This window comes from Pogoniulus pusillus, chromosome 4, assembly GCF_015220805.1.
Source record: "Pogoniulus pusillus isolate bPogPus1 chromosome 4, bPogPus1.pri, whole genome shotgun sequence".
In the NCBI taxonomy this organism is placed as follows: Eukaryota; Metazoa; Chordata; class Aves; order Piciformes; family Lybiidae; genus Pogoniulus; species Pogoniulus pusillus.
In genome coordinates this window covers 38,587,475-38,615,189 of record NC_087267.1, presented here as the reverse complement: position 1 = coordinate 38,615,189, position 27,715 = coordinate 38,587,475, and the positions used below count along the sequence as shown (strand labels likewise).

Here is a 27,715-nt window from a genome sequence, read left to right as displayed (position 1 = left end):
TCAGGTGACCAGCACCAGGACGAGAGGACACAGCCTCAAGCTCTGCCAGGGGAAATTCAGGCTCGAGGTGAGGAGAAAGTTCTTCACTGAGAGTCATTGGACACTGGAATGGGCTGCCCGGGGGAGGTGGTGGAGTCGCCGTCCCTGGAGCTGTTCAAGGCAGGATTGGATGTGGCACTTGGTGCCATGGTCTAGCCTTGAGCTCTGTGGTAAAGGGTTGGACTTGATGATCTGTGAGGTCTCTTCCAACCTTGGTGATACTGTGGTACTGTGATTTGTAGAACTAATCATTCTTTCTTCAAATCAGCTGCTATGTCTAATTATTTCATTCGCTGAACAAAAATGGAGAAGAGAAATGCTTGAAAAAGAGAAATTCAGAGGCACCTGCTGGGCTAACCTGCTACAGAAGGCAAGCACGTATTGGTGATGAACAGGAGAGCCAAGAATGAGACCCTGCTCTGAGTTTAGGTTGATGTAGTTTGATTTCTTATATTTGTTGTGGGTGAAAGTTATTGTGCTAGTTTGAAGCAGGCTAGAACGTTTTGGTGAGAGAAAGCAGATAATTGTCTATGAAAGGAAAACATGGTTGTGTCTCTTCTCTCACAGTCCCACTGAGAACTGTGGGAACAAGAAGTAAACATTAGATAACATTCTCCATTTTGTCTTTACTCTGCTTTTGGCTTCACACTGAGCAACATCTCATTAACCTCACTGCCACTAACCTTCCTTCTTAACCTCTTGGCTGCACCTCTATTCTTTCTCAGGATTTGGGGTAAGGTTGAGAGGGGCAGGGGGAGGTGTTGGGGTGGTTTGAGAGCCCCTCCTGGGGACTCAGGTTTCTGGGAGGGGAGTTGTGCTTCTGTATGACTTATCCTTTGTATATTTCTATATATAACTGTATATATTGTAAATAGCTGCTTGTATATTGTGCTAGCTGTAAACAAATAGCTTCATTTATATTCCCGGAGCCCGTCTGAGTTAGCTGGGGCAAATTCAAAAGTGTGGGGGGGCGGATAACAGCCTAAACCACCACAGTTATAAAAACAGCCGTGGGTAGGTAAATGAGCACAGGGCATCATGCTTATGACTTTGTGAAACTGAACCATCAGATTTATATTCAGCTTTTAACTAGGTATGATATGGCAACACATTGACCTGAACATTTTATTATTGTTGTTATTTTTATTTCTGCTTATTGCTGCTGAATAGAAAAATCAATACTGCTTAGGAGACCTAATTCAGATTGGTGTTCTACTGCAGTATGACTACAGGCAAAAGCATTTTGTTTATGTGAACATCAGTCACCCACCAAGAATGTTTTTAGCTTCAGGCTTTGTTTCAAAATCCAGCACACTGAAGAGCATGCACGGTATGGTAACTGCGCCAGGGAGTGGTCAAAGCTGGACAGAGAAATATGGTGGCAGGTGAGAAGTGACTTGGCTTGACTTTTGAGTTCCCAGGTGTTGTGGTAGGCCTGATAGACCCAAAATAGGCTTATACATGTCCTGCCTTGCTTAGGCATGCTTTTCTGCTCCACCAGAGAGGCAAGCGTGGGAAATGGACACAAAAGAACCTGGAGCCACTGAGTCTGGCCTGCCCAAGGTCCTGCGGTAAACAAGGTACACACAGATAGTTTGTGTCTGCCTAGTGCAAGGCCTGTGCTATTCCCAAATTAGGGAAAAGAGAGCCTGTGGCTTTGCCTCATATAGTAAGGTTTGGCTAACTGCCATCCTGATTGGCTGTTCTGTGTCCAAAGGACAATTAATCTCGGCCCACACTGATAAAAGGAGTTATGCAGGTGAACACCCTGCTTTTGCTTCCCTGCTTTGCTTCCCTGCTCTTTGCTGTGCTCTCTCTGCTGTGCCCTGCCCTGCTGCTATTGCACACTGCCTTATTGCTTGCCTGCTAAACTCCACTGCAGTGAGTTACCAGGAGCAGACCCTGGATGTCTGCACGCAATCAGCCTGTGTGGCCAGAGTGACATCATGCTGAGACTGCACCACATCTGCCTCTGCACCTGAGGGTCCTGCTTAGAATTCCTGGACATATTCAGATCATTCAGATGAAGCCAGGAGAACAAGGTCAGAGATTGTCTGTGCCTTTCCCCAGAAGCCAGGGGAAACTCCTCTGAAAGCATTTGGGCACTGTCTGGACTGTGGCTGGCCCCCACGAGTTGGGTAATAATAATAATTTGTGAGTAAATGCTTAAATGCTTCTTTGTAATTCTCCATTGCCTTCTGCCACAGAGCAGAGAGAGCTTGAGCCCAGCTACTGGGCAAGTGGCATATTGACCACGAGCAGCATTTGACTGCAGGAATCTTCTCTTCCAGTTCAATTAATGTTTGTATATCTTGCTGGTTATTACTAGATCTAGCTATTAGCCATAGAATGTTTCTATGACTGTGTAAGAACCAAAATATTATTAAAATTAGTGGTCAGGGGTGGTGAGAGTTCTGAATAGCAACATTAATAAACAATATTAATTTTGGAAAATATCATCTCCCATCAATTAATTTCCCCTCCTCAACACCAGGCTTCCTCCCAGGGACATGTCCTGGGAGACAGTAACTCGATAGATGTGTTCACAGTGAATGTCCATCTCTCTGGGACTGAACAGAAGATTTTACCTTTCCTTGCAGACCTCAGCCATGTTAATTGCTGACCTTGTAGGGTTCTGAGTTTCACATTGTGTGTTGTTGCAGGAGCCAGGGGGTTTCCTGAAATACTGCTGGATCTGCTAGAGACACTTCACCTCCATTCTGCCTTGTGTTGAGGCCAAGAAAACAGGTGCCACGTGACCAGAAGTCTTGATTTGGCTGCAATTCAATTCATGCTTTAGATCTCCTCTTTCCTGGCAGCCCCTCATTATGCTTCGATAATGCAAGGCAGAGGAACAGAGGTAAAATTTGCTGGCTACAACTACCTGAAGGGAGGCTGTAGCCAGGTGGGGTTGGTCTCTTCTCCCAGGCAACCAGCAACAGAGCAAAGTGACACAGTCTCAAGTTGTGCCAGGGGAGGTCTAGGCTGGATGTTAGGAGAAAGTTCTTGCCAGAGAGAGTGATTGGCATTGGAATGGGCTGCCCAGGGAGGTGGTGGAGGCACCGTCCCTGGAGGTGTTCAAGAAAAGCCTGGACAGGTCACTTAGTGCCATGGTCTAGTTGACTGGCTAGGGCTGGGTGCTAGGTTGGACTGGATGATCTTGGAGGTCTCTTCTAACCTGGTTGATTCTATGATTCTAAAATGCAAGAGTGCAGCATTGCTGAGGGAACTTTGCAGTATGTCCACATAGTGAAGAACAAGCAGGGTCAAATTTGCTTTCTGTCTGTCTCTACTCATGCTCACAGCTGGGCAACTGTGAGTTAATGATAATAAAAGCCATGTATCAGGGGTAGTTTGAAACAAGGATCTGGGAAAATAAATTCTGAGAGAGAAAATTTACCAGGCTGGCTATAAGAGGTGGCTTCATGGCTTTTTTTGCCCCTGTGGAGAATGCCTGGAGCAGCTTGAGTCAGTGTGCAGCTCTCCATGTGGACATAACCTGGATGAATGACACCTTCTGGGTGTAAAAGCTTGGCCTGAATCATGTAGGTACTTAAGGCAGAGCTGAGCTTTCTGCTAAGTTTTATGAGTGCTGACCTCCTACTTTATAGGAACATCTCTAGCAAGCCCAGGAAAACTGAGGAACATCCTAATGGGGAAAACACTGCAAGGGAAAAAAAGCTTATACAGCAACTATGCCAAACATGGATCTTAGATGGGGAAAAAGAAAGGGACAGGAAAAGGAAAAGAAAAAGAGAGAGGAAATGGATATTTAAGTTTTAAAACGCATCATACACCTGGGTAGGTGTATATCCTGCCTCTCTCTAGCCTAAATCTGTGTTCTTTTGTATTCCACACTTCAGCTGTCAAAATGATCAAAGCCTGATGCTTGCTTTCTGCAGAGCATGCAGCAGAGAAAAGGAGATGTATTCAAAAGGCTGTGTGAGGTGCACAGTCCAGGGTCATCACCACCACCACACTGCAGCTTATGAAGCTGACCACTGACTTAGGTCCTCCCTTCACTGCTCAGTTTAGGGATATAACTGTGATGCACACTCAGAGGTGAAACTTAATGCTACCCAAGAGCATCATGTATGTCACTTACCTTTTCTCACAGTGTTTGACAAGTTAAAAACTAAGAGTCACTCACTCTTCATGACCCACAACCTTGAGTACTGTGTCCAGTTCTGGGCCCCTCAATTCAAGAGAGATGTTGAGATGCTGAAAAGTGTCCAGAGAAGGGCAACAAGGCTGGTGAGTGGCCTGGAACACAAACCCTATGAGGAGAGGCTGAGGGAGCTGGGAGTGTTTAGCCTGGAGAAGAGGAGGCTCAGGGGGGACCTCATTGCTGTCTACAACTACCTGAAGGGAGGTAGTAGCCAGGTGGGGGTTGGTCTCTTCTCCCAGGCAAGCAGCAACAGAACAAGGGGACACAGTCTCAAGTTGTGCCGGGGAAAGTATAGGCTGGATGTTAGGAGGAAGTTGTTGCCAGAGAGAGTGATTGGCATTGGAATGGGCTGCCCAGGGAGGTGGTGGAGTTGCCATCCCTGGAGGCGTTCAAGCAAAGCCTGGCTGAGGCAGTTAGTGCCATGGTCTAGTTGATTGGCTATGGGTGGGTGCTGTGTTGGACTGGATGATCTTGGAGGTCTCTTCCCACCTGGTTGATTCTATGAATTCTATGTATTTCATGTCATTAATGACTGAGGGAATGCAGAGGTGGTGGCAGCCCTGAGATGCAAAGCAGCTGGGAATTCACGGGGCAGGAAACATACTGCCTATTTGAGGAGCTTGGCTCCTCCTGTCCTCTAAAGCTCTGATAATGCAAAAGAACTGGATTTTTGGATATTATTGTTACTAGAACAGCCTGGAGCTAATTTCGATCAGTTTCACATTAAGCAGTTTCTGACTGATGAAAACACTATCAAGAGCAAAATAAAACCAAGCTAACAGCCCCAGGACTGATGAGAAGAATATTTTAGATACGGATTAGAAGCAGTTTGAATGAGAGTTTTTTTTGGAGGTTTATAAATGACTAAACATTCAAGGGGGAGAAGAAAAAAAAAGGAAGAAAATGTACTTAAAATAATTTGCAAGTAAATGGAACACAGTAAAGGAAAAGCTTCCTTTCTAAAAATATAGGTGTTGTGATAGTGAATTTAAAGTGTTATTTTCCCAAGTAGTTGCCCCAGATGGAAACATCAGGATTTTCCCCATTCTATGATGTGGATATTTTAGTCCCACTTCTAGCTCCATGTTTTGCCACTGTCATAGAATCATAGAATCAACCAGGTTGGAAGAGACCTCCAAGATCATCCAGTCCAACCTATCCCCCAGCCCTGTGCAATCCACTAGACCATGACACTAAGTGCCTCATCCAGTCTTTTCTTGAACACCTGCAGGGGTGATGACTCTACCACCTCCCTGGGCAGCCCATTCCAATGGCAAATGTCAAAAAGGACCAGCAAAAACAAGCAGCACTTATGCAGCTAGATGGAAGCAGTAAATGACTGCAGCCACCTCTCTAAACAATGAAGTATCAAGAGATGTGACTGAGTTGCAGGGCAGAAGGGCTCTGCAGCAGGACCTTGACCACCTGCACAGATGGGCAGAGTCCAATGGGATGGGGTTCAATAGCTCCAAGTGCAGGGTGCTGCACTTTGGCCACAACAACCCCATGCAGAGATACAGGCTGGGGTCAAAGTGGCTGGAGAGCAGCCAGACAGAGAGGGATCTGGGGGTGCTGATTGATACCTGCCTGAACATGAGCCAGCAGTGTGCCCAGGTGGCCAAGAGAGCCAGTGTCATCCTGGCCTGCATCAGGAAAGGTGTGGTCAGCAGGAGCAGGGAAGTCATTCTGCCCCTGTACTCTGCACTGGTTAGACCACACCTTGAGTCCTGTGTTCAGTTCTGGGCCCCCCAGTTTAGGAGGGACATTGAGATGCTTGAGTGTGTCCAGAGAAGGGCGACGAGGCTGGAGAGAGGCCTTGAGCACAGCCCTACGAGGAGAGGCTGAGGGAGCTGGGATTGTTTAGCCTGGAGAAGAGGAGGCTCAGGGGTGACCTTATTGCTGTCTACAACTACCTGAGGGGTAGTTGTGGCCAGGGGGAGGTTGCTCTCTTCTCTCAGGTGGCCAGCACCAGAACGAGAGGACACAGCCTCAGGCTGCACCAGGGGAGATTTAGGCTTGAGGTGAGGAGAAAGTTCTTCACTGAGAGAGTCATTGGATACTGGAATGGGCTGCCTGGGGAGGTGGTGGAGTCGCCGTCCCTGGAGCTGTTCAAGGCAGGATTGGACGTGGCACTTGGTGCCATGGTCTAGCCTTGAGCTCTGTGGTAAAGGGTTGGGAGAGCCCTGCACTTTGGGTGCTTAGGGCCATCTCATCTCTCTTGCTTTAAGTTTCCCATAACAAGGAGATGTTTTTGGTGTCAGGGCAGCATGCAGTCCTCACTCTGGTGAGATGGAAGATGAGTACAGCCACGTGGCTGCCTTTTTAAGAGACCCTGGGCATTCATGCACAGTATTCATGCCCAGCATGGGCCATGAGGATGGTCAGAGGGCTGTAGCAGCTCTCCTAGGAGGACAGACTGAGAGAGTTGGGGCTGTTCAGTCTGGAGAAGAGGAGACTCCAAGATGACCTTATTGTCACCTTCCAGTATCTGAAGGAGGCCTACAAAAAAGCTGGGGAAGGACTTTTCAGGATATCAGGGAGTGACAGGACTAGGGGGAATGGAGCGAAGCTGGAGATGAGTAGGTTCAGACTGGAGGTGAGGAGGAAGTTGTTGAGCATGAGAGTGGTGAGAGCCTGGAATGGGTTGCCCAGGGAGGTGGTTGAGGCCCCATCCCTGGAGGTGTTTAAGGCCAGGCTGGCTGAGGCTGTGGGCAGCCTGATCTAGGGTAGGGTGTCCCTGCCCACAGCATGGGGGTTGTATCCTTGTGGTCCCATCCAACCCTGACTGACTCTATGCTTCTATGATTCTATTCTCTGATTTGTGTTGGGAGAGCCAGAGATGGCTGGAATCAATTTTTCCTCCTGATCCCTGACAATATGATACACACAGAGCAGGATCTCAAGCTCCTCACATGTTCTCCTTGAAAACTGAAGTGCCAAAAGTTTTTCAACCAAATTTGAAACCTGAAGCTATGTAAATGTGAACATTTCTGACAAGCTTTGCCCTGTGTCCCTACTTCCCTCTGTTACTCATTCTTTGCTTGTGTATAGTTGTAGAGTGCTTTCCAATTACCCTCCCAGGTTAGACATGCTGTCCACAGAGCTCTGTGAACAGGATTCTGTGTGCTGCCATCCTTGGCAAGGAAAACAACCCAGCAGACATACAGAGGAACCTTTTTTGGTTTGTTTTAAAACCCCCAGAATCTCTGAACGCTTTATCCAGAAGAGGAGCAATGGCCTCAAAACAAGATCACAGATGTGAATCTGCTTGGGATAAAGAGGCTGAAGGTGGGGGAAAGGAGGGAGTCAGAGCAGATGAGTTGTCCTTGCAACAGAGCACTTACTGCTTGTTCTAGCTGTGGCACTTGAAAAAGGGTATTGCTCACACTTTGCATACAGATAAAGGTTGTGGCATCCCTTGCATTCATTTGCTGCAGACTTGGAGCCTTTCCTTATAATGCAGGGAATAAGAACCATTTAGGGTGTGCTGCATTGTGGCCCAGGTCCTGTCAGCATGTCATTTTGACAGGAATACTCCAGGGCAATCTGTTTCTGTCACTGCTGTAAGAGTGACAGCAAGTGACAGGCTCTACTTGATTTGTGCAGCGGCTGGAGCTGGAGCCTCCTGAAAGCTTTCTTCTGATTCCCATGAGCTTCAGAGTGGGCTCTGAGCAGTTTCCCATGGGAAGAGGCTGGGTTCTCTTTCCAGACACAAATGAAGTGATGCTTTGGTAAGGTACAAAATTCAGCCTATCAAAGTCTTTTTGTTGCTGGTGAGACTCACATTTTCTCCTTACCCAGACTCAGCAGTTTCTTTACTTACACTGGGAGTAATTGGTCCCGGTCCCACTGACACTGAATCTGTTGAGGTGGAGTCTGTGAGTGACCACGTTCTTCTGAGGCTGGAAGAGGATGATGTGCACCTTGGGTGCAAACAAGCAGCCCAGCACAACGAAGCCGCTCAGGCTCACAGAGATGCACATGGTGGTGGTTTGCACCTAGGAGAGAGTGGGTGCAGAGAGCAGTGATTCAGAATGGGAAGCTCTGAAATGCAGTATATTAGAAACATTATCATACAACAGCAGGAGGATTTGCACTAGTGCAGGCTGGCTTAGCCTGGCTTGAACATCCATCTCATCCTTATCTTCAACAACCCTAAGATCATATGAGTGAGGTGCACGGTGCTGATGTGGATCTGTTTGCCTACTGGGGGAGATTGACTGTGTTCTTAGCTTAGTACAGAAAGTACAGTTCAGCTCTCTTTTCCTCATCTCTCATGCTAAATTGATCAGAAATTCCTTTATATTGCCTCTCATGCAATTTATGAGCAAACTTGTCTGCAGTAGAAACCATCTTGCACTCTATGTGAGTTTACATTAGGTGGCTCATGCAACACTTCCATTTGAAAACCAGTTTAGTCCCCAGCCTCAATTCTAGTAAGAGAATCTGAACAATCCTCTGCAGGGATATAGGTGTGATTTCAAGTAAAGACAAGAGCTGGTGACACTTGTGAGACTTGGCCTGTAAAGTGCACTGACATAAGTTTTTGGCTCGGAAACGAATCATTGGTAAGGCTGCTGGATTTTAGAGTAGTTGCCTTGGGACTTTCACTAGTGCAACTTTGCTGTCACTATCTTCCCTTTTTGTTCAGTGATATAACTGGGTACTGTTTTACTACCTCATTTTCAGTTTATATTGTTTTATTCCAAGCAGATTCCTTAATTAAAATGTTGAATTAAACTGCTTTAAACTCTACTGCTTAATTTGAATGCTTATATATCCATGGCTCATTTTTGCTTAGTTAAACTCTTGTAGTCCTTGGAGGTTAGCCTTCTTCCACAGGAATGCTTCTCATATCTCTTTGTCAGAAATAATTGGTGCAAATTGAAAAATAGAGTAGGGAATGGACTTGGTTGCTTTTTATATATACTTAGCACCGAGTGCTTTGTCAGCAGTGAGTATAATTAATGTGATCATATAAAGATCACTCTACTGAAGGTAGATGTGACAAGCATCGCAGAAAGGTGCTTAACTTTCACAGGGTGAGTGAACATGGAAGGCCCTACAGAGAGAGCATGAGGAAGGGACCCCTTAGTTGTTTCCAGCTGCGTTTTCTCCTTTGCTTCTTTGCATTTCTTTCACAGGGATTTGCAGTCAGCTCAGGGTAGGTACAGAATACACAGCCCTGCCCAGATTAAACAAGACTGGGAGTTTTCTTATAAAACAAGAATATACAAAGGTATCAGTTTCAAGGTGAGTTCACTCCACTAACAATGCCTTCCTCCATACCCTGCCAGGGTTTGTGCCTCCCTGAGCTGCTCAGCTGTGCTGACATAATTATACATTCAATCAATGAAACGACTTGGATTCAAAATAGCTCCATGCCTCAGGGTTGCTTTTAACCCAGGTCATTTCAGTGGTGTGCTCTGTAACCCAGCCTCATGGACACCAGTGTGCTGGCAGAACAGAAGCAATCCTGCTGGACCAGGCAGGAATGACTACAGTGAGCTCCTTTGGATCCAATTAACCCTAAGGAAAATGTGGGAAGAAACTTTTGACATCTGATGTCATTACCACCAGTGTAACATGCAGACTTTCCTCTTCTACTGTTGTTGCTGGATTTCTTAAGGTTGTTTTTTTTCCTAGGCACTCAGATTGAGATTGCCTTTAAATATGCTAGATATCTAGGCTGCTTTGAATTTATCTTAGGTTTGCTTATTTAACCATATCTGCTCCCATTTCCTTTTTCATTTTGAGCTCAGTGTGGATCTCTGCATGAAAATGAATGCATCAGAGAAATCCATCTTTTCAGGGAGCTCTCCTTGGAATTTTTGGCAGTACTGGTAAAAGAGTCAACCACCACAGTCATTTGCAAAGCACCTTCTGGCCTCTGCTTGGAATCATCTAGACCTTCTGGCAGCACCTTCTGGGATTATTGGAGGACTCTTGGGAACATTTCAAGGAATATCAAGGTGGCTTACTGCTGCTGAGAGAGGATTACTCCAGGATGCTGTGAATTCTAGCAACCTCCATCAGCTCCTAAGGAGTTCTGTCAGCTTTTCTTGACCAGCTTGGAGCTTTTGTCTGAGCTGATTCTTGGTTAGATGAAGATTGTTATTCTTGTTGCAGGTGCTGGGAAAAGCCCTCTGGGTAGCTAACAGGTTCAGCATCATGCAGAAAATGTGCACAGAAGAGAGCTGAAGAGAAAATGTGCTGAAGGCTGTGTTTGTGTGAAAAGCAAGGTGGATGCCACAGGCAGTGTCAGTGTCCACTATCCCTCTCATATCAGGATTGGCCTAGACTGAGCTCCTGAGAAAGGCTGCCACTTTGCAGCTTTGGGGTTACAGGATGCCTAGGGCATTTGTGATTCTGCAGCAGTGTATCTAACCTGTTGTCTGGCCTCTACCATACAGGGGTCATGCAAGGCCATTTTTGCTTTCAGTATTGGTAGAGATGTATCCTATCCTGAACTATGCTGTGGTTTTGCTTTTGTTTAGTTGGTTTGTTTTTAAGTTCTTTTACTAATACAATGAGATCAACACCAAATCTCTGGATGTGTTTCTAGGAGCCCTCTGTTTTCTTTCAGAAATAGAATGATTTAAGTTGGAAGAGATCTCAAAGATCATCTAGTTCCAACTCCCTGCCATAGGCAGGGACACTTCCTGCTCAAAACCACATCCACCCTAGCCTGGAACACCTCCAGAGAGTCCTGAGTGATGTTTGTGCTAATAACACAGCACAACTGTGTTCAGTTCTGGGCCCCCCAGTTTAGGAGGGACATTGAGATGCTTGAGCGTGTCCAGAGAAGGGCGACGAGGCTGGTGAGAGGCCTTGAGCACAGCCCTACGAGGAGAGGCTGAGGGAGCTGGGATTGTTTAGCCTGGAGAAGAGGAGGCTCAGGGGAGACCTTATTGCTGTCTACAACTACCTGAGGGGTGGTTGTGGCCAGGAGGAGGTTGCTCTCTTCTCTCAGGTGGCCAGCACCAGAACAAGAGGACACAGCCTCAGGCTGCACCAGGGGAGATTTAGGCTGGAGGTGAGGAGAAAGTTCTTCCCTGAGAGAGTCATTGGACACTGGAATGGGCTGCCCGGGGAGGTGGTGGAGTCGCCGTCCCTGGAGCTGTTCAAGGCAGGATTGGACGTGGCACTTGGTGCCATGGTCTGGCCTTGAGCTCTGTGGTAAAGGGTTGGACTTGATGATCTGTGAGGTCTCTTCCAACCTTGGTGATACTGTGGTACTGTGATACAGTCAGGATGCCTTTTTCCTTTCTATTCTATTGTTATGTTTCTAAGTTTAGTTATTGGTGATGCCACTAATATTTGTCTACAGTGGGATGACATGGATTGATTCAGAGTCAACATGTATCATTGCATAGAAGTTAAAAAAGGGCTTTTTAATGTGACCTCAGAAGTGCTGACATCTATGATGGGATTTTAAAAAAACCTCCCCATGTGATGAAAGTATAAAAAAATACTGTTAAAACACACTTCCCATCTATTTGGCAGCACATTAGTTGACTTCTTTGGAACCATCCATTTACATTAAATGCCTACAGGTGCTTTTGGAAATCCCACTCAGGAGATAAGGCTGAAAAATGCCACTTGAACAATCAAGTTATGTTCCTCTTGACCATTAGAATCATAGAATCATAGAATCAACCAGGTTGGAAGATACCTCCAAGATCATCCAGTCCAACCTATCACCCAGCCCTATCCAATCAACTAGACCATGGCACTAAGTGCCTCATCCAGCCTTTTCTTGAAAACCCCCAGGGACGGTGCCTCCACCACCTCCCTGGGCAGCCCATTCCAATGGCAAATCACTCTTTCTGTGAAGAACTTCTTCCTAATATCCAGCCTATACCTACCCTGGCACAACTTGAGACTGTGTCCCCTTGTTCTGTTGCTGGTTGCCTGGGAGAAGAGGCCACCCCCCACCTGGCTATGATGTCCTTTCAGGTAGTTGTAGACAGTAAGAAGATCACCCCTGAGCCTCCTCTTCTCCAGGCTAAACAGTGTCTGTGCTGCCCACTCAGGTGACTGTCTGCACTGATATTGCCCTCCTTCTGTGTCTATCTTTATGATTACTTTGGGTGTCAGGAGCTGGTCCCCAGTGCCCTCCTTAAACTTCTCCTTCATTAGCTTCAATCTATTACTCGCCATTCTAATTTCTCCTGAGGCTCAATAATCCCCTTCTCTCTTTTTGTTGCCTTGCAATTATTTATAGCCTGTGACCATGTCTCCCTGGGTTTACTCTTGTCTAGACTAAATATATTTAGCTCTTTTACTGTCACTCTGCGTGCCTAGCTGTGTGGTTTGTTATCTAGCCTTGTTTACTTGAGCTTTTCAGCATCTTTCCTTAGCTCAGAAAAATAGTGCTAAATATACTATTCCAGGGCAGTCATGACAAAAGTGTCTTGGAAAATTATTAACTCCACAGTTTTGTGTGACATTAGTGTACATACTACTGGTAATAACACCACTGTAAACTACGTCCAGTTCTGGGCTCCCCAGTTCAAGGCCAAGTGCAGGGTTCTGCACTTTGGCCACAACAACCCCAAGCAGTGCTACAGGATGGGAACAGAGTGGCTGAGAGCAGCCAGGAGGAAGGGGACCTGGGGGTACTGGTAGATAGTAGCTGAAGATGAGCCAGCAGTGTGCCTAGGTGGCCAAGAGACCCAATGGCATCCTGGCCTGCATCAGGAACAGTGTGGCCAGCAGGACACGGGAGGATATTCCTCCCCTGTACTCAGCACTGGTCAGGCCACACCTTAAGTGCTGTGTCCAGTTCTGGGCCCCTCAATTCAAGAGAGATGTTGAGGTGCTGGAACATGTCCAGAGAAGGGCAACAAAGCTGGTGAGGGGCCTGGAACACAAACCCTATGAGGAGAGGCTGAGGGAGCTGGGGGTGTGCAGCCTGGAGAAGAGGAGGCTCAGGGGGGACCTCATTGCTGTCTACAACTACCTGATGGGAGGCTGTAGCCAGATGGGAGTTGGTCTTTTCTGCCAGGCAACCAGCAACAGAACAAGGGGACACAGTCTCAAGTTGTGCTGGGAGAGGTCTAGGCTGGATGTTAGGAGGAAGTTGTTGCCAGAGAGAGTGATTGGCATTGGAATGGGCTGCCCAGGGAGGTGGTGGAGTCGCTGTCCCTGGAGGTGTTGAAGAAAAGGCTGGATGAGGCACTTAGTGCCATGGTCTAGTTGACTGGATAGGGCTGGGTGCTAGGTTGGACTGGATGATCTTGGAGGTCTCTTCCAACCTGGTTGATTCTATGATTCAAGAGAGACAGGGAATACTACAGAGCGTGCAACAGAGGGCTACAAAGATGATAGGGGAATGAAGCATTTCTTATAGGAGCAGTCTGAGAGACCTAGGGCTCTAGTCTGAAGAAGTCTGAGAGGGGATCTTATCAATGCTTGTAAATGTCTAAAGGGTGGAGATCATGAGCATGGGGCCAGGCTCTTTTGAGTGGTGCCCAGTGAAAGAACAAGTTAAAGACTGGATGATGCACTTAGTGCCATGGTCTAGTTGATTGGATAGGGCTGGGTGATAGGTTGGACTGGATGATCTTGGACGTCTCTTCCAACCTGGTTGATTCTATGATTCTATGATTCTAAGGGCCTGTGGCCACTGATGAGAACACAAGAAGTTCCACCTAAACATAAGGAAAGCTTCTTTCCTTTGGGGATGCTGGAGCACTGGAACAGGCTGCCTGGAGAGGTTGTGGAGTCTCCTTCTCTGCTGACTTTCAAAACCTGCCACCTGCCTGGATGTGTTCCTTTGCAAACTCCTCTACATGAACCTGCTCTATGAGGGGGATTGGTCTCGATGACTTCTAGTGGTCCCTTCCAACCCCTATCATTCTGTAATTCTGTAATCTACCTTTTTCTGGTCAGAAAGTTGAATTAATTCACTGCAAACTCCTGTTAAGGTCAGCTCCAGCAGTCACTTCTCACATCATAATAACTGTGAGATTTCCAGTGGAGCAGCTCCGAATCTTCTCCCGAATCAATTTCTTTCTGTCCAAAAATATGATGTTATTGAACTTGAAGCTTTGCAACACTATGTGACAGTTTAAAGAATTTAACATTTCAAAGTTTGTTGGTGAAGGCTGGCCAATTTTTTTCTGCTCACTGAAGTATGTGTTTTATCCCCTACACAGTGGAGGGGAAAAAAGTAAGTTCTGTATTCAGGCATAATATTTATTGGATTTTTTTTTAAACAACCCTGTTCCATAGGAACTGTTGAACCTCTTTCCTTGGCACTATGAGCCAGCAGAGCACTCATGCAGCCCAGAAGGCAAATCGTACCCTAGGCTGCATCAAGAGGAGCGTGGCCAGCAGGTCAAGAGAGGTAATTCTGCCCCTTTACTCTGCTTTTTTGAGACCCCACCTTGAATATTTCATTCAGTTCTGGTGTCCCTATCATAAGAAGGACAAAGAGCTGTTGGAACAAGTCCAGAGGCAGGCCAGAAAGTGATTCAAGGGCTGGAACACCTCTGCTATGAGGGTAGGCTGAGGGAGCTGGGGTTGTTCAGCCCAGGAAAGAGACACTTTGTAGATTCCTTCCAATACCTGAAGGGAACCTACAGGAAGTCTGGAGAGGGGCTCATAAGAGTGTCTAGGTGTGCTAGTTTGAGGCTAGCTAGAATGTTTTGGTGAGAAGAACTAGATTACAGGCTGTGAAAAGGAAAGCAGAACGATGTCTACTTCCCTCATAGGCTTGCTGAGAGATGCCAGAATAACAATCCAAACATAGATAACTCACTTCTGCTGGGGAGCTCCAAGCTGCATTTCTCTCTAGCCTCTCTGCTGCTTCTTTGATTAATCCACTTTGTTTCCTAACCCCTGGCCAAACCTCCATTCTTCCTTGGGACAGGGGTAAGGCTGAGGGGGGGCGGGAGTGGAGAGAAGGTGTAAGGGTAGTTGGAAGCCCCTCCTGGGGACTCAGGTTTCTGGGAGGGGGGTTGTCTTTCTGTATTACCTTTTACCTTGTATATTTCTGTCTATAATTGTATATACTGTAAATATCTGCTTGTATATTGAGCTAAGATGTAAATATAAGCATCATTCAACTTCCAGAGCCGGCTGAGTCTAGTCTGGGTGATTTCCATAGTGCTTGTAGGGGGTAACACCCAAACACTAGGGATAGGACAAGAGGGAACATTCTGAAGCTGAGAGAGAGTAGGTTTAGACTGTGTCTTAAAAAGAAGTTGTTCAGTACAAAGGTGATGGGACTCCAAAATAGGCTGCCCAGGGAGATTGTGGACACCTCTTCTCTGAGAGTGTTCAAGGCCAGGTTGTGTGAGACTTTGAGCAACTGAGTCGAGCTGAGAGATCTCCTTGGCCATGGCAGAGAGGTTGGAGTAGATGATTTCTAAGATCCCTTCCAACCTGTGCCATTCTATGATTTTTTTTTTATATATATATGTATTCAGGAGAAAATCTCCTGTTTGAATGGCAGATTATTTTGTGGAAAAAGGCTAGTTCCTTTTTTAACTTAAGGCCCACCTCCACCAGATAACTCAAGCTCGTGCTGTAGGAGGTTTTTCTGTTGAGACTTTGCATACTGATACAGCAGTATAAATACTTCATCCATGTGTGATGCTTCTATCGCAGCCAGATTGTCTCTACTTATCTCTTCCACGCTCAGGATGAAATCACATCACCTTTCTTAAAAATGAGCTAAAATTTGGCCATGTGCTTAGTTGGATATTAACACTGAAATAGCTTTTTTTTTCCTTTTTGCAAGAGATCCAGGGGACAAAAACAGCGACAGAAGCTTTTAGCAAATACCAAGGCAGTCCTTTAAAGTGACAGACACAACTTATGGAAACACATATCCAAAGACTTACTCTGTAGTCACTGGATGTCACATAAAATATGGGGAGGAAGGCCAGCCAAATGATGCACGTTGTGTACATTGTGAACCCGATAAACTTGGCTTCGTTGAAGTTCTCTGGACATTTCCTTGTTTTGAAGGCATACACAGTGCATAAGACCACGAGGATTACATCATATGTTAGGGAGATTAACATACTGGAATCTTTGACATTGCATTTCAGTATGACAGTCTCTCTCTTCTCGGGAACGGTGTACCGCCTGGTGCCAGGGGCCTCCAAGATAAGCCACACAGACACCACCACAATCTGTACCAGAATGAGACTCAGGCAGATGAAGACTTGAGAGCTGGGACTGATGAACTTGGGCCTTTGAGCTCCATTCTTTACACCATCAAATATTCTGGCTATGCAGTTTGTTTTTGTCAGAAGGGCAGAGTAGCAGACAGCAAAGGAACTTCCCAGCCCCAAACGACGCAGAGTACAGATAGCTGGAGAAGGTTTGGCTATGAAGAAGAAAGTCATGCTGTAAGATAGGAAGACCCCAAAGAGCAGTATGTAGCACAGTTCACGACCAGAAGCTTTGACCAAGGGGGTATTGTTGTGCTTGATGAACACTGCAATGACTATAAAAGTGCAAATAAAACCCAGGCACGCAATGGTAACAGGACCTATTGCCCAAGCATCTTCCCACTTGATGTAGTCTTCTGGTAGGTCATAACAGCCAGTCAGGTCTGCTGTGGGCCATTTTCCAGGGCCACAGTCAGCACAAGTGAATTCATCAGCCAGGTACTCATAAGTTTCACAGGGAATACAAATCCAACAGCAGACATCTCCTGGTTGCATATTCTTCATCTCATTAGGAGCACAGGGGTCGCTGCACTGGGAGACAGGGATGGAGCTCCTGGACCAATGGATAGAGTCAGCCTCAAGTGACAAGGTTTCTGCCCACTGACCAACCTTCACATAAGAATATCTGCCTCCGGTGTACTGGAAATTGAACACATTGTATCGTCCTATCCCATCTCCATAGGCGTCAAATTTGACCATGTTGTCTGCTGCATTGGGAGGGTTGAATGGAGCTATGAAAAAGAAAGAAACAAAGGATGTTATTTCCAGAGGTGCAGATGATTTCTTTTGCACCTCTTTGCTGAGCACAAACACCTGTCAGCTTACAGAATCCAAGTGTCAACAGGTAAGGTGAGAGGTCTGTATCTCTCTCATATTTGGACTTGAAAGAGAAAAAACCCTCAGATAATAAAACTATTTTTCACTGTTGCACGAGATATGCTTGTAAATATTAAATTACCAATGCCCTTACACTTTTTGCCCTGGATACAAATGAATTTCCAATTATTTCCCCCAATATGCATGGCTGTTACATTCCACATTTTCTCTCGAAAGAAAGATCTGCTTCTTACTGACACTCAGCATTGGTTGATGCAATTCAGCTGCCATGGTATAAGGAAATCTAAATGGTCAGTTTTGAGGCTAGAAGTCTGGGATGAAGTAGAATAGAGGATTCAGTTTGAAGCTGGTGGAGAAATAACTATAAAATTCTGAACAATTTCTTACTATGCCTTTTTCACTTCTCCCTGTGTTGTAGGATGCTTTGAATCCCTTCTGGTTTGCTTCAGCCTTACCAGTTTCTGATATTTTTTTTTGTTTGGTCAAAGGTTCCCAACATGTGCTGCTTTGGTCCTATATCTTGTTTAGGGAATAGACGAAAAAAGCACAAACTGGATCTATGACCTTGTGTGAAATCAATATCATAACACTTTCAACTGGTAGAGATGGAAGACTCTGGAGAGGTTTTGTTTTTCTGCCAGGTGAGGGTTGTGTAGAGAATGAAGAAATATTAAAAATGTAGGAGGAAATTGCATTTACTGCATGATTTATTACATGCTTGTTGTAACATCATAGGTGAACAGCTTTATAGGCAGGAAGCAAAAGCAATGTTTTTTTTTTTCCATTGATGAGCAATAAAGACAATATCATTCCCCAGTGCCTTTGGTTACAGAAGTGGTTCCACTGTCATTGCTGGAATAAATCTCATTCCCTGCTTCTCTGCCCATACTGTGCTTGAGCATGAGCAATATTGTATAAGGATGTAATATCTTCCTCCATTTCAGCCTCCAGATACTTTGGATTTCTTGCAGTAGATCTATTTATCTTCTGTAAAGCACTGAAGCCAAATTCTTCCACCTTTATTCCTTCAGAACATTACCTTCCTTATGTTGAAGTACCTGCGCTAAGGTGAGTAAAAGGGACAGTGGTTTTGGCACAGAGACCCCAACAGATGCATAACCTGCACCTCTGCATGTGCTGGACTTGGAGTGCATTTCTTTCCCAACTTTAATCTTATTTTAGGACAAGGTTGGAAGATAATTTTTGCTCACTTACAGTCTTTTTTTTTTTTTTGGATTTGAGCCAGGACTCTACCTCTTCTTATCCCTGCCCTCTCCTTCACTTTACCACCTCACCTCTATCAATGGCAGTGGTGTACAGTTTTGGTTTTCAGGATAATGCACTAGATTGGGGTAAGTGAGGACTGTGCAAGAGGGTTATTTTATCTTTCTTTCTTCACTCTTGGCATCTACTTGTATTGCTGTGTAGCTCAACAAGACCTCTGAAAGCACAAAAAATTAAAGGGCAGCATAAGTCTCCCTAAAGTGGCCAGTCCCCTTGGAAATAACAGTCTCCAACAACTAGCTAAATTAAAAATATAGGTCAACCATAAGCATATTAAGCAGCTTCCCTTCTCTCCCTCCTCCTCCTCCTCACGCACAGGCATGCAAGCTCTCTCATCCAGAAGCAGCATTAAAATGAAATCATAATGCAGCACTTAACAGCTCTTCAATAATGTGTTGTCATTGCCAGTGTCTTATTTCATTATTCATAACACTTACACAGATTGTAGAAGCTGTTAACACAGCAGCCTCACTTTAAGAGCCAATTTTTCTCTCCAGTGTTATACAGGCCAGCTCCTGAGGTGCAGTGGCACCAGTGGAGCCACAGGTAAGCAAGATGAGCTGCAAATTGGCTACATGTCCTATCTTCTGTCAAATGCACAACTTCCAAGTGCACAGCTACCCCAGTGTGGGGTAGTATCATAAAATTACTTAGGTTGGAAGGGACCTTAGATCATCTATTCCAACCTCACTGCCATGGCCAGGGAGGCCTCTCAGCTAGGCTTGGCTAGTCTCATCCAAGAATGAGATCTCGACTTGCTCAAGGTCTCATCAAATCTGGACTTGAACACCCCCAGGGAGGTGTTGCGGAGGGCAGGATTAATTCGTGGCCGAGTCGAGAATTTATCAAAAATAGATATTTTTTATTTTTACAAAAACCCGCCCCCACAACTATATATACAAAGATTAATTTCGTTTGATAAACAGGTTAAGTTGCATGAGAATTCTACGAGGATACCATTAATAATCTGACTATATATATATTTGGAAGTCAGTTTTTGGAAAAGGCTTTAGCTATTAATTAATAGCGGTTTCTTACTAAATTAAGCTAAGCCAAATAACTCACTCAGGCTGGCTCGTGCAGTCGGTCTTCCTCCTCCAGCGGCTACAGGAGTCGTTAAGAGTCGTTAAGGGTCGTTAGGCAGACAAAGGTGTGTGCCTAACACCAAAGCAAGTCCTTAGCCTCTCTGCAGTCCAGGCACAGGAGAGTGAGCGAACTCGTCCAGGCACAGGCAAAATCCAAAGCGGGAACCCCAAAGGCGGGAAGACCCCCAATATTTATACCCTTCGCTAGACAAAGGGCAGAGTTACCACACTTTAGGCGCGAAAGCGCACGGCCAATCCCAGCCTGGCTCCAGCGCGGGAACTCACGGGGCAGTCGCCGCCCCCTTCTCGGCTGCAGGGCAGGCGAGGGGGGGGGAAACCAGGCGGCTTTTCCCCTTTCCCCCCGAAGTCCGGGCAGGAGAGGAATTTAGGGGTACAGGACTCCAGGACATCCCACCCCGGTGGTAATGAGCATCTTTGTCTAGAACTTGAGTGAGAAGTGATCCCCCTTCAATTTAGGAACCTATTAATATATATATATGGCTTAGCCTTTTCCAACATTAACAATAGGTAATACATTAATCGCCCCAACAATATTTAACAATACTTAACAAGGCTTAACAATAGCCCAAACAGTATTAATAAAGCTACACAGTCCATTTGAAGATTGCTCTGTTCCTGGTAGAGCAACCAAGTTCATGGCAGAGCCTTAGATGCTCTGAGTCCATGGCTGGAGGTCACAGTCCGTGGGTCCGGATGCCATCATCCACTGGCCACCCCGGTGATATGACTCCGTCTCTCGTGTAGCTGGTTCTCCTTTTCCCAGGTGCTGGTCAGGTGGTCAGGAACTGGTCCTCTGCCTCGACCTTAACCTGTAAGGAGACAAAATCTGCCTCGGCCTATAAAGGCCAGGCTTGACAATTAATAATTGGGGACGATCCACCGTGCACTGATCCGGTGGCCTTTTCCATTTGCATCTAGGGCTTCCCAGGCATATAAGCCTCTGGGTTTACCCAGTGTCATTGGCACCACCCCTATAGAGGGTAGCCTGACAAGCACAGGTTGGCCCACTTGCATCTGGGACAGGGATTTATCCTTAATTCCCCCTGGCACAAGGTCACTGTCCACTACAGGCTCAGCTGGGCAGAAGGCCTTAACCTTGGGGCTTCCATAGCTTCCCCAACGATTATTGACTGTAAAGACTGCTTGGGCCAAACGCGAGTCCCAGCCACCCTTAGACACATTTGCATGTCTTTTTATCAGGCCATTTGCCCTCTCGACAATGCCATTTGCCTGGGGGTAATATGGGGTATGAAACACCCATTTCACCCCTTCACTACGTGCCCAGTCTTGCACTGAGGTTGCAGTGAAGTGCGATCCATTGTCGCTCTGGATGCACTCAGGCATTGGCAAGATGCCGAACCAGTGTTTGAGAGTCTCAACGGTTTGAGCTCCCGAGGCTGCACTGGTGGCAGTGGCCATGGTTAGACCAGAGACCACTTCTACGCCAACCAGTATGTATTTTTTTCCATGCGATGGTTTGAGGGGTCCCACATAATCCACCTGCCAGGTGTTCCAGAGACTTTTGTCCTGGCGGATATGCTGGGCTGGTGCAAGGTTTGGGTGGTTGGCCTTCAGCCTTATCTGGCATTGTGGACAGGCTGAAACAATGGTCTCACATGTTGAGAGTGAGACTGGCCATCCCCGAGACCTGCACTCATAGTAGAGATCAGCTTTGCCTGAATGTCCCCTTTTAAGGTGCAACCATTCAGCTAATCTCTCCCAATCCTTTTCCCCACTGCCCACTACATGGATACGTGCCAGGTAGTCAGCCTGCTGATTCCATTTTGCAGCAGGGGTTTCCTTCTTAGAGTGCCCTTTGACCCACCCCACCTTGATGGGTCTCGACCGGCCTATCTCCAGCAGTCTCTGCCAATCTCCAGCTCTCCAGACCTTGGTGCTGCCAATCTCCCATTGATTTGCCTCCCATTGGCAAATCCACTCCGTAGCTCCCTTAAAGGTGGCATAGGAGTCTGTGTAGATGGCTTTGGCACCATTTTCTACAGCTAACATGAGGGCCCGCAGTTCACCCACTTGAGCACTGCCTTCACCCTCCTCAGTAACAGTCCTGCCTGTACTGATTTCTAAAGCTGCTGCTTTGTAGTGCCACTGTGCGCCCACTCTCTGGGAAGAGGCATCGGTGAACCACACTCCCTCAGTGTCAGAGTCTGTGGTTATCTCTGGAGCTACATCTATTGGAGATGGCTTATAGGGCTGTCCCAGTAAAGTTGTATCTGGATTTACTGGTTGCTGGAGTTTGGACACCTTGGCCGGGCCCTCTCTTAGAGGCATGAGCTGGGCAATTCCCTCTAAGTAGGCATACCACTTCCTTACAGTGGATTTTTGGGCTATCCCCTCTGGTGGAGGGGATCCCTTGAGAATTGGTTTAAGCAGGAGGAAAGGTCCTTGCACCACAATATCCTGTGTGGTGCGAAGCTTCTCTGCCTCCTTAACAGCCCTTGTAAGGGAAAGGAGCCCCTTTTCCCATTCAGAATACCTCCTCTCAGTGTCCTTGAACGCTGTAGAGGAAAACAACAGGGCTCTAGTGGGGCCTTTAGGTCCCTTCTGATAGATTCCACAATAGGAAGCGTGTTCAGAGAAGCCCCATTCTGCCCTTAAGGGATCCTGTGGGTGTAGTGGGCCCAGTTTCTGGTAGGCCTTTAACTCGTCCTTAAGGGTTTTAAGGCTCTCACCGTGTTTTGCTGTCCAATCCCAGGCCTTGTGCTTTTTCAGCAGATCATACAGTGGCCTGGCAATCACCGAGAAGCCGGGAATATGCTTCCTCCAATATCCAAGGGTTCCCAATAACTTCTGCAGTTCCTTTTTGTTCCCGGGGATTTGGCCCTTTTCAATTTCCTCCAGGGTGTCAGCAGGCACTGCCACTGCTCCTGCTATCCACCAGGCCCCAAGGAATTTGATTTCCTGTCCTGGGCCTTGGCACTTGGCAGAGGGGATGTCTAACCCATTCTGGGTCAGCAGTTCCCAGATGGCTTTTGCTACGGAGCCCACCTGGTCTTTGTTGTCCCCACCCACTAATATGTCATCTATATATTGATAAATGACAACGCCTTCTGGGACCTTGATAGTGTCCAGAAGCACTGCCAGTGCATTGTGGGCAATGGTAGGAGAGTGCTTGTACCCCTGGGGTAAACGGTTAAAGGTGTACTGAATCCCCTGCCAGGTAAAAGCAAACTGAGGCTTATCCTCCTCTCTCAGGGGAATCATGAAAAACATATCCCGGATGTCCAGGGCAGCCATCCACGAGTGGGATGCAGCCTGAATGGCTGTGACCACTGAGGTTAGGCTAGGCACTGCTGCTGCGAGGGGAGGAGTATTAGCATTCAGCTTCCTATAATCTATCGTTAGTCTCCAGCGCCCATCCGGTTTTTTAACGGGCCAGACCGGGGAATTATATGGAGAGTGAGTCCTACAGATTATCTGTCTCCTCTCCAAGTCGGCAATCACCTCAGAGATGCCTTGCCTGGCTGTTGCAGGTAAGGGATATTGAGATACATAGGTGATGCCAGCTTGAGGTAACGCTGGAGCCAACTGCAAGGTGTTTACATGGGCTGTTCTCACCTTCCTTGACTCCACCCCGTAGGCACCGAAGCTCCAAAGAGAGCCGTTTGGAAGATGCCACCTCTTGCCAGCCAGCACATCAAAACCCAATATATTCCCTGGGTAGGGGCTTAAGGCAACTTCCACCAAGGTGCTGCGTTTGTCCCCTGGGAGCCACACCCTTGTTTTAGCTAGGTAGCAGCTATCAGGTGCCCCTGTAACACCTTGTATTCTTATCCTTTTACGGGATGGATATATCCCCAGGCTCTTTGCCAATTCTAAGTTTAAAACACTAATTTGAGCACCTGTGTCAATTAGGAATTTTACGGCCGTTCTACCGGGTCCAGTCGGGATTAGGATAAAGGGCTCATCGTTGTCAGACCATTGACAGATGTTTACAAAGCGGTGACAGAGGCCTGACGCAGTCACCGCCTCATTTAGTTTTTTGACTCCTGCCGGGAAGGCAAGGAAGAGTTAACCTTCCTACCCGGAGAAGCAGCTGAAACAGTCGCGGGGGGGCTGCCGCGTCTGGGCGTGCCGCTCCCGGAGCCACCGCTGGGCGAGCCGCTGCCGCTGGCCCTGGCGCGGCTGCCTCTGGATTTTGCAGCCGATTTCTGAAGGCACCGCACTAGATCCTTCAGCTGCCAGTCTGCCAGCTGCCTTAAAACAGTTTTTGGTACCCCTAAAGTCAGGGCTTGTCTATACCAACTGTTCTTTTCTCTGTGTCTCCAGTCACTCTGTTGGTCTCTGCCCCTTCCCCTCGGGGAGAAGCCTGAAGGACCGGTCCCCCTGGGGGGGCAGTCCTGCACTGGCCGGACCTGCCTGCGCAGAGTCCTGGGATTTTCTGGGGGAGAAGCACGAGACTGTCTCTCCCCAGCCCCTTTTCCTTCAGGAGACCCAAACCCAAACTGCAGCCCGTGGGCATTCAAGTCAGTTAACAGTTCAGCCCAAGTCATTACGTGCTCTTTAGCACCATCGTTCTCTGCATTTTCTCCAAGCACACGTTCAATTTTCTCAACATTCTTCATTAGTTGGATTTGCAGAGTTGCTGGCAAACCCTTCATAATAGGGTGCAGTCTCTCCGGGTCCACAGGGGCATAAAATGGGCAATCGTAATGTCCCTTATCATAGATAGCCTGGACACAGGCAAGTCTGCGGAGAGCAGTGATGAGCTCAGAGGAGCTGGTGACCTTTAGTTCCGTCGGCTCCCCCCGGTAGGCTGGACGGACACTGCTTGCCCAGTAGGCTATCCGAGCGGTGAGGCTGTGTGTCCCCTCGGGTTCCCGTGTCAGGAACACATCGTCCCCCCAGTCTCCAGCAGCTTCCTGCGAGTCTAGAAGGACCCGGTCCCCACCGGCTCGGGACACTCGATACACATAGTCAGCGACTGAGTCCTCAGGATCTCTCGCATATTTGACTTGTAAGTCACTGAGCTGTGCGTCTGTGAACTGTTTTTTGATCACGGTGGTCCCTGCAGCGCCTTTCCTGCCCTTCACGGACTCAATTCTTATCACAGGCAACACGTGCCTCTGAACCATGGCGCCCTCCTCACCGGAGCTCTCTTCACCGCTAGCTACGGGAGAGTCCGGTCGGGACCTGCGCTTTCTGCGTGGCTTTGAGGCTTTCTGCTGCGCAGAGGCATGTGCAGAGGAATTCTCTGAGTCTCTAGCAGAGTCTTTTGTGCCTGGTTTCGGGGAACTCCTCTCCCCCGAAGAGCCCCTCGGGGCATTCTCTGCCTTTCTCCCCGATTCCCGCGAATCACTCCATTCAAATTCAGACACGGAGACCGAAGAGGTGGTGTCTGCAGGCGTTACAAGCCTTTCTTTCATCCGGGCAGTCAGTGCCGCGGTCAGGCTCTTTGTCTGCGCCAGCATGCTTTCCCATATACTTTGGCATTTAGCTTTTTCGGCTAATAAATCCTTTTCCAAGGCCTGAATTCTTTTTTCATAATTTTCAAATTCGGCCAGAGTCTGGGTCACGACTGACCCCAGAACAACAGAGAAATGCTCCGTTGGAGACTCAGAAATCACAGGGTCTGAGCGCTCAGCTAATTTCTCCAGGATTTTCTCCGGATTTTTACAATTTTTCTGAGCCCAAATTAAATCAAGACCTGTGATTAGGCATCCCTTTTCTTGTAGAAATTCTATGATTGAACTACCCAGCATACACTGCGCCATAATGTTGCGGAGGGCAGGATTAATTCGTGGCCGAGTCGAGAATTTATCAAAAATAGATATTTTTTATTTTTACAAAACCCGCCCCCACAACTATATATACAAAGATTAATTTCGTTTGATAAACAGGTTAAGTTGCATGAGAATTCTACGAGGATACCATTAATAATCTGACTATATATATATTTGGAAGTCAGTTTTTGGAAAAGGCTTTAGCTATTAATTAATAGCGGTTTCTTACTAAATTAAGCTAAGCCAAATAACTCACTCAGGCTGGCTCGTGCAGTCGGTCTTCCTCCTCCAGCGGCTACAGGAGTCGTTAAGAGTCGTTAAGGGTCGTTAGGCAGACAAAGGTGTGCCTAACACCAAAGCAAGTCCTTAGCCTCTCTGCAGTCCAGGCACAGGAGAGTGAGCGAACTCGTCCAGGCACAGGCAAAATCCAAAGCGGGAACCCCAAAGGCGGGAAGACCCCCAATATTTATACCCTTCGCTAGACAAAGGGCAGAGTTACCACACTTTAGGCGCGAAAGCGCACGGCCAATCCCAGCCTGGCTCCAGCGCGGGAACTCACGGGGCAGTCGCCGCCCCCTTCTCGGCTGCAGGGCAGGCGAGGGGGGGGGAAACCAGGCGGCTTTTCCCCTTTCCCCCCGAAGTCCGGGCAGGAGAGGAATTTAGGGGTACAGGACTCCAGGACAGGAGGAGGCATCCACAACCTCCCTGGCCAGCCTATTTTGGAGTCTCACCACCCTTGTCCTGAAGAACTTCTTCCTAAGATCCAGTCTAAATCTACTCTCCTTCATCTTAAAACTATTCCCCCTTGTCCTATTGCTAGACACGCTTATGAAAAGTCCCTCTTCAGCCTTCCTGTAGGATACCTTCATGTATTTGAAGGTCTTTGTGGCCCTCCTCTGGACTTGCTACAATGTCTCTGTGTCCTTCTTATGATGGGGATGCCAAAGCTAGACAGTATTCAAGGTGAGGTCTCACAAGAGCAGGCTAAAGGGGCAGAATCACCTCTCTTGACCTGCTGGCCACACTCCTTTTGATGCAGCCTAGGATACAGTTTGCCTTCTGGGCTGCATGAGTGCTCTGCTGGCTCACGGTGAGCTTCTCATCAACCAGTATATCCAAGCCTCTTTCTTCAGAGCTGCTCTCAACCCTCTCTCCATCCAGCTTGTGGTTTTGTCTGGGAATGGCCTGATGCAGATGGAGGACCTTGCACTTTGACTAGTTGAACCTCATGCACTTCAAAACTTTCCAGGAAATAGTTTCCCCCCTGTAACACATTCAACAAGTTAGTTCTGATGGAGTATTTAAGTAGGGTATTTGCCTGGGACTGTGCTGGTAGGTCTGGGAGGTAAAGCAGGCACTCTCATGTATAGTTATTTTGTGGCTCAGTATTGTCTTCCATGTGGTTATACCCACACTACAAGTCTGAAGAAAAGATCTTTGTAGGGCAATATGTTTTATGTCAACCACAGATTGTTCTTGAAATGTTCACATTTAGGGGCTGCTAATAGAGGAAAATAAATCACACTTCTTCAAAGGCAGATGATGAAATCTTTAAAGCAAGCAGTGATGTATTAAATTATAGTATGGTGAGCCAAAGCCTACAAACAAGCTCACTGGATGGCAGAGATTAATATACCTATCGATTACATATGAACTCACTAAGGCATTTTAGTTTGCATATCAATGTATTCTAGATCCTGCAGAAGCAATAATAATAATCATAAAAATAAAATACTTATAGGGAAGAATACAATATGGTGAGAAAACTGGGCTTGAAGTTTTAAAGCAAAAAGAGTAATAGTTGCATAGAACAAGGGGACACAGTCTCAAGTTGTGCTGGGAGAGGTATAGGCTGGATGTTAGGAGGAAGTTCTTGCCAAAGAGTGATTGGCATTGGAATGGGCTGCCCAGGGAGGTGGTGGAGTCATTGTCCCTGGAGGCGTTCAGGAAAACCCTGGATGAGGCACTTAGTGCCATAGTCTAGTTGATTGTCTAGGGCTGGGGGATAGGTTGGCCTGGATGATCTTGGAGGATTCTTCCAGCCTGGTTGAGTCTATGATTCTATGATTCTATATTGGCAGAAGATTTTCCCAGGCCATGCCATAAGTCATCCTGAGATTTTTTTTGCAGTTACATTACAGCTTTGAGATTAAAGCTACAATCTTTATAACAGATAATTCAGACAAGTCTTTTTCACAATTATAACTAAGGTGTTTTGGGTTTGTCCCTTGAGAGATGAAAGACAAGACTCCCTGGGTCTAGCTGTGCTATTAGCTAAGAGACTGTCTCAATGACAAGAGCAGCTTTGTTTCCTTTGAGCAGTATCTTTCAATGTTCTCCTCCCCTTGT

The 27,715-nt window shown here is 46.9% G+C and overlaps 1 protein-coding gene across 2 annotated transcripts in view; it reads right to left on the bottom strand.

Annotated features, from left to right (window-relative positions):
• GRM3 (glutamate metabotropic receptor 3) overlaps nt 1-27,715 on the bottom strand; it is a 138,119-nt gene that overhangs the window by 2,695 nt on the left and 107,709 nt on the right. For both annotated transcript variants that reach the window (XM_064142590.1, XM_064142591.1), the window contains exons 4-5: nt 16,063-17,129; nt 8,031-8,205 (exon numbers count right to left, since the gene is read on the bottom strand). In XM_064142590.1, coding sequence (XP_063998660.1) covers nt 8,031-8,205; nt 16,063-17,129 — 1,242 coding nt within the window. The remainder of the gene's footprint in view (nt 1-8,030; nt 8,206-16,062; nt 17,130-27,715) is intronic.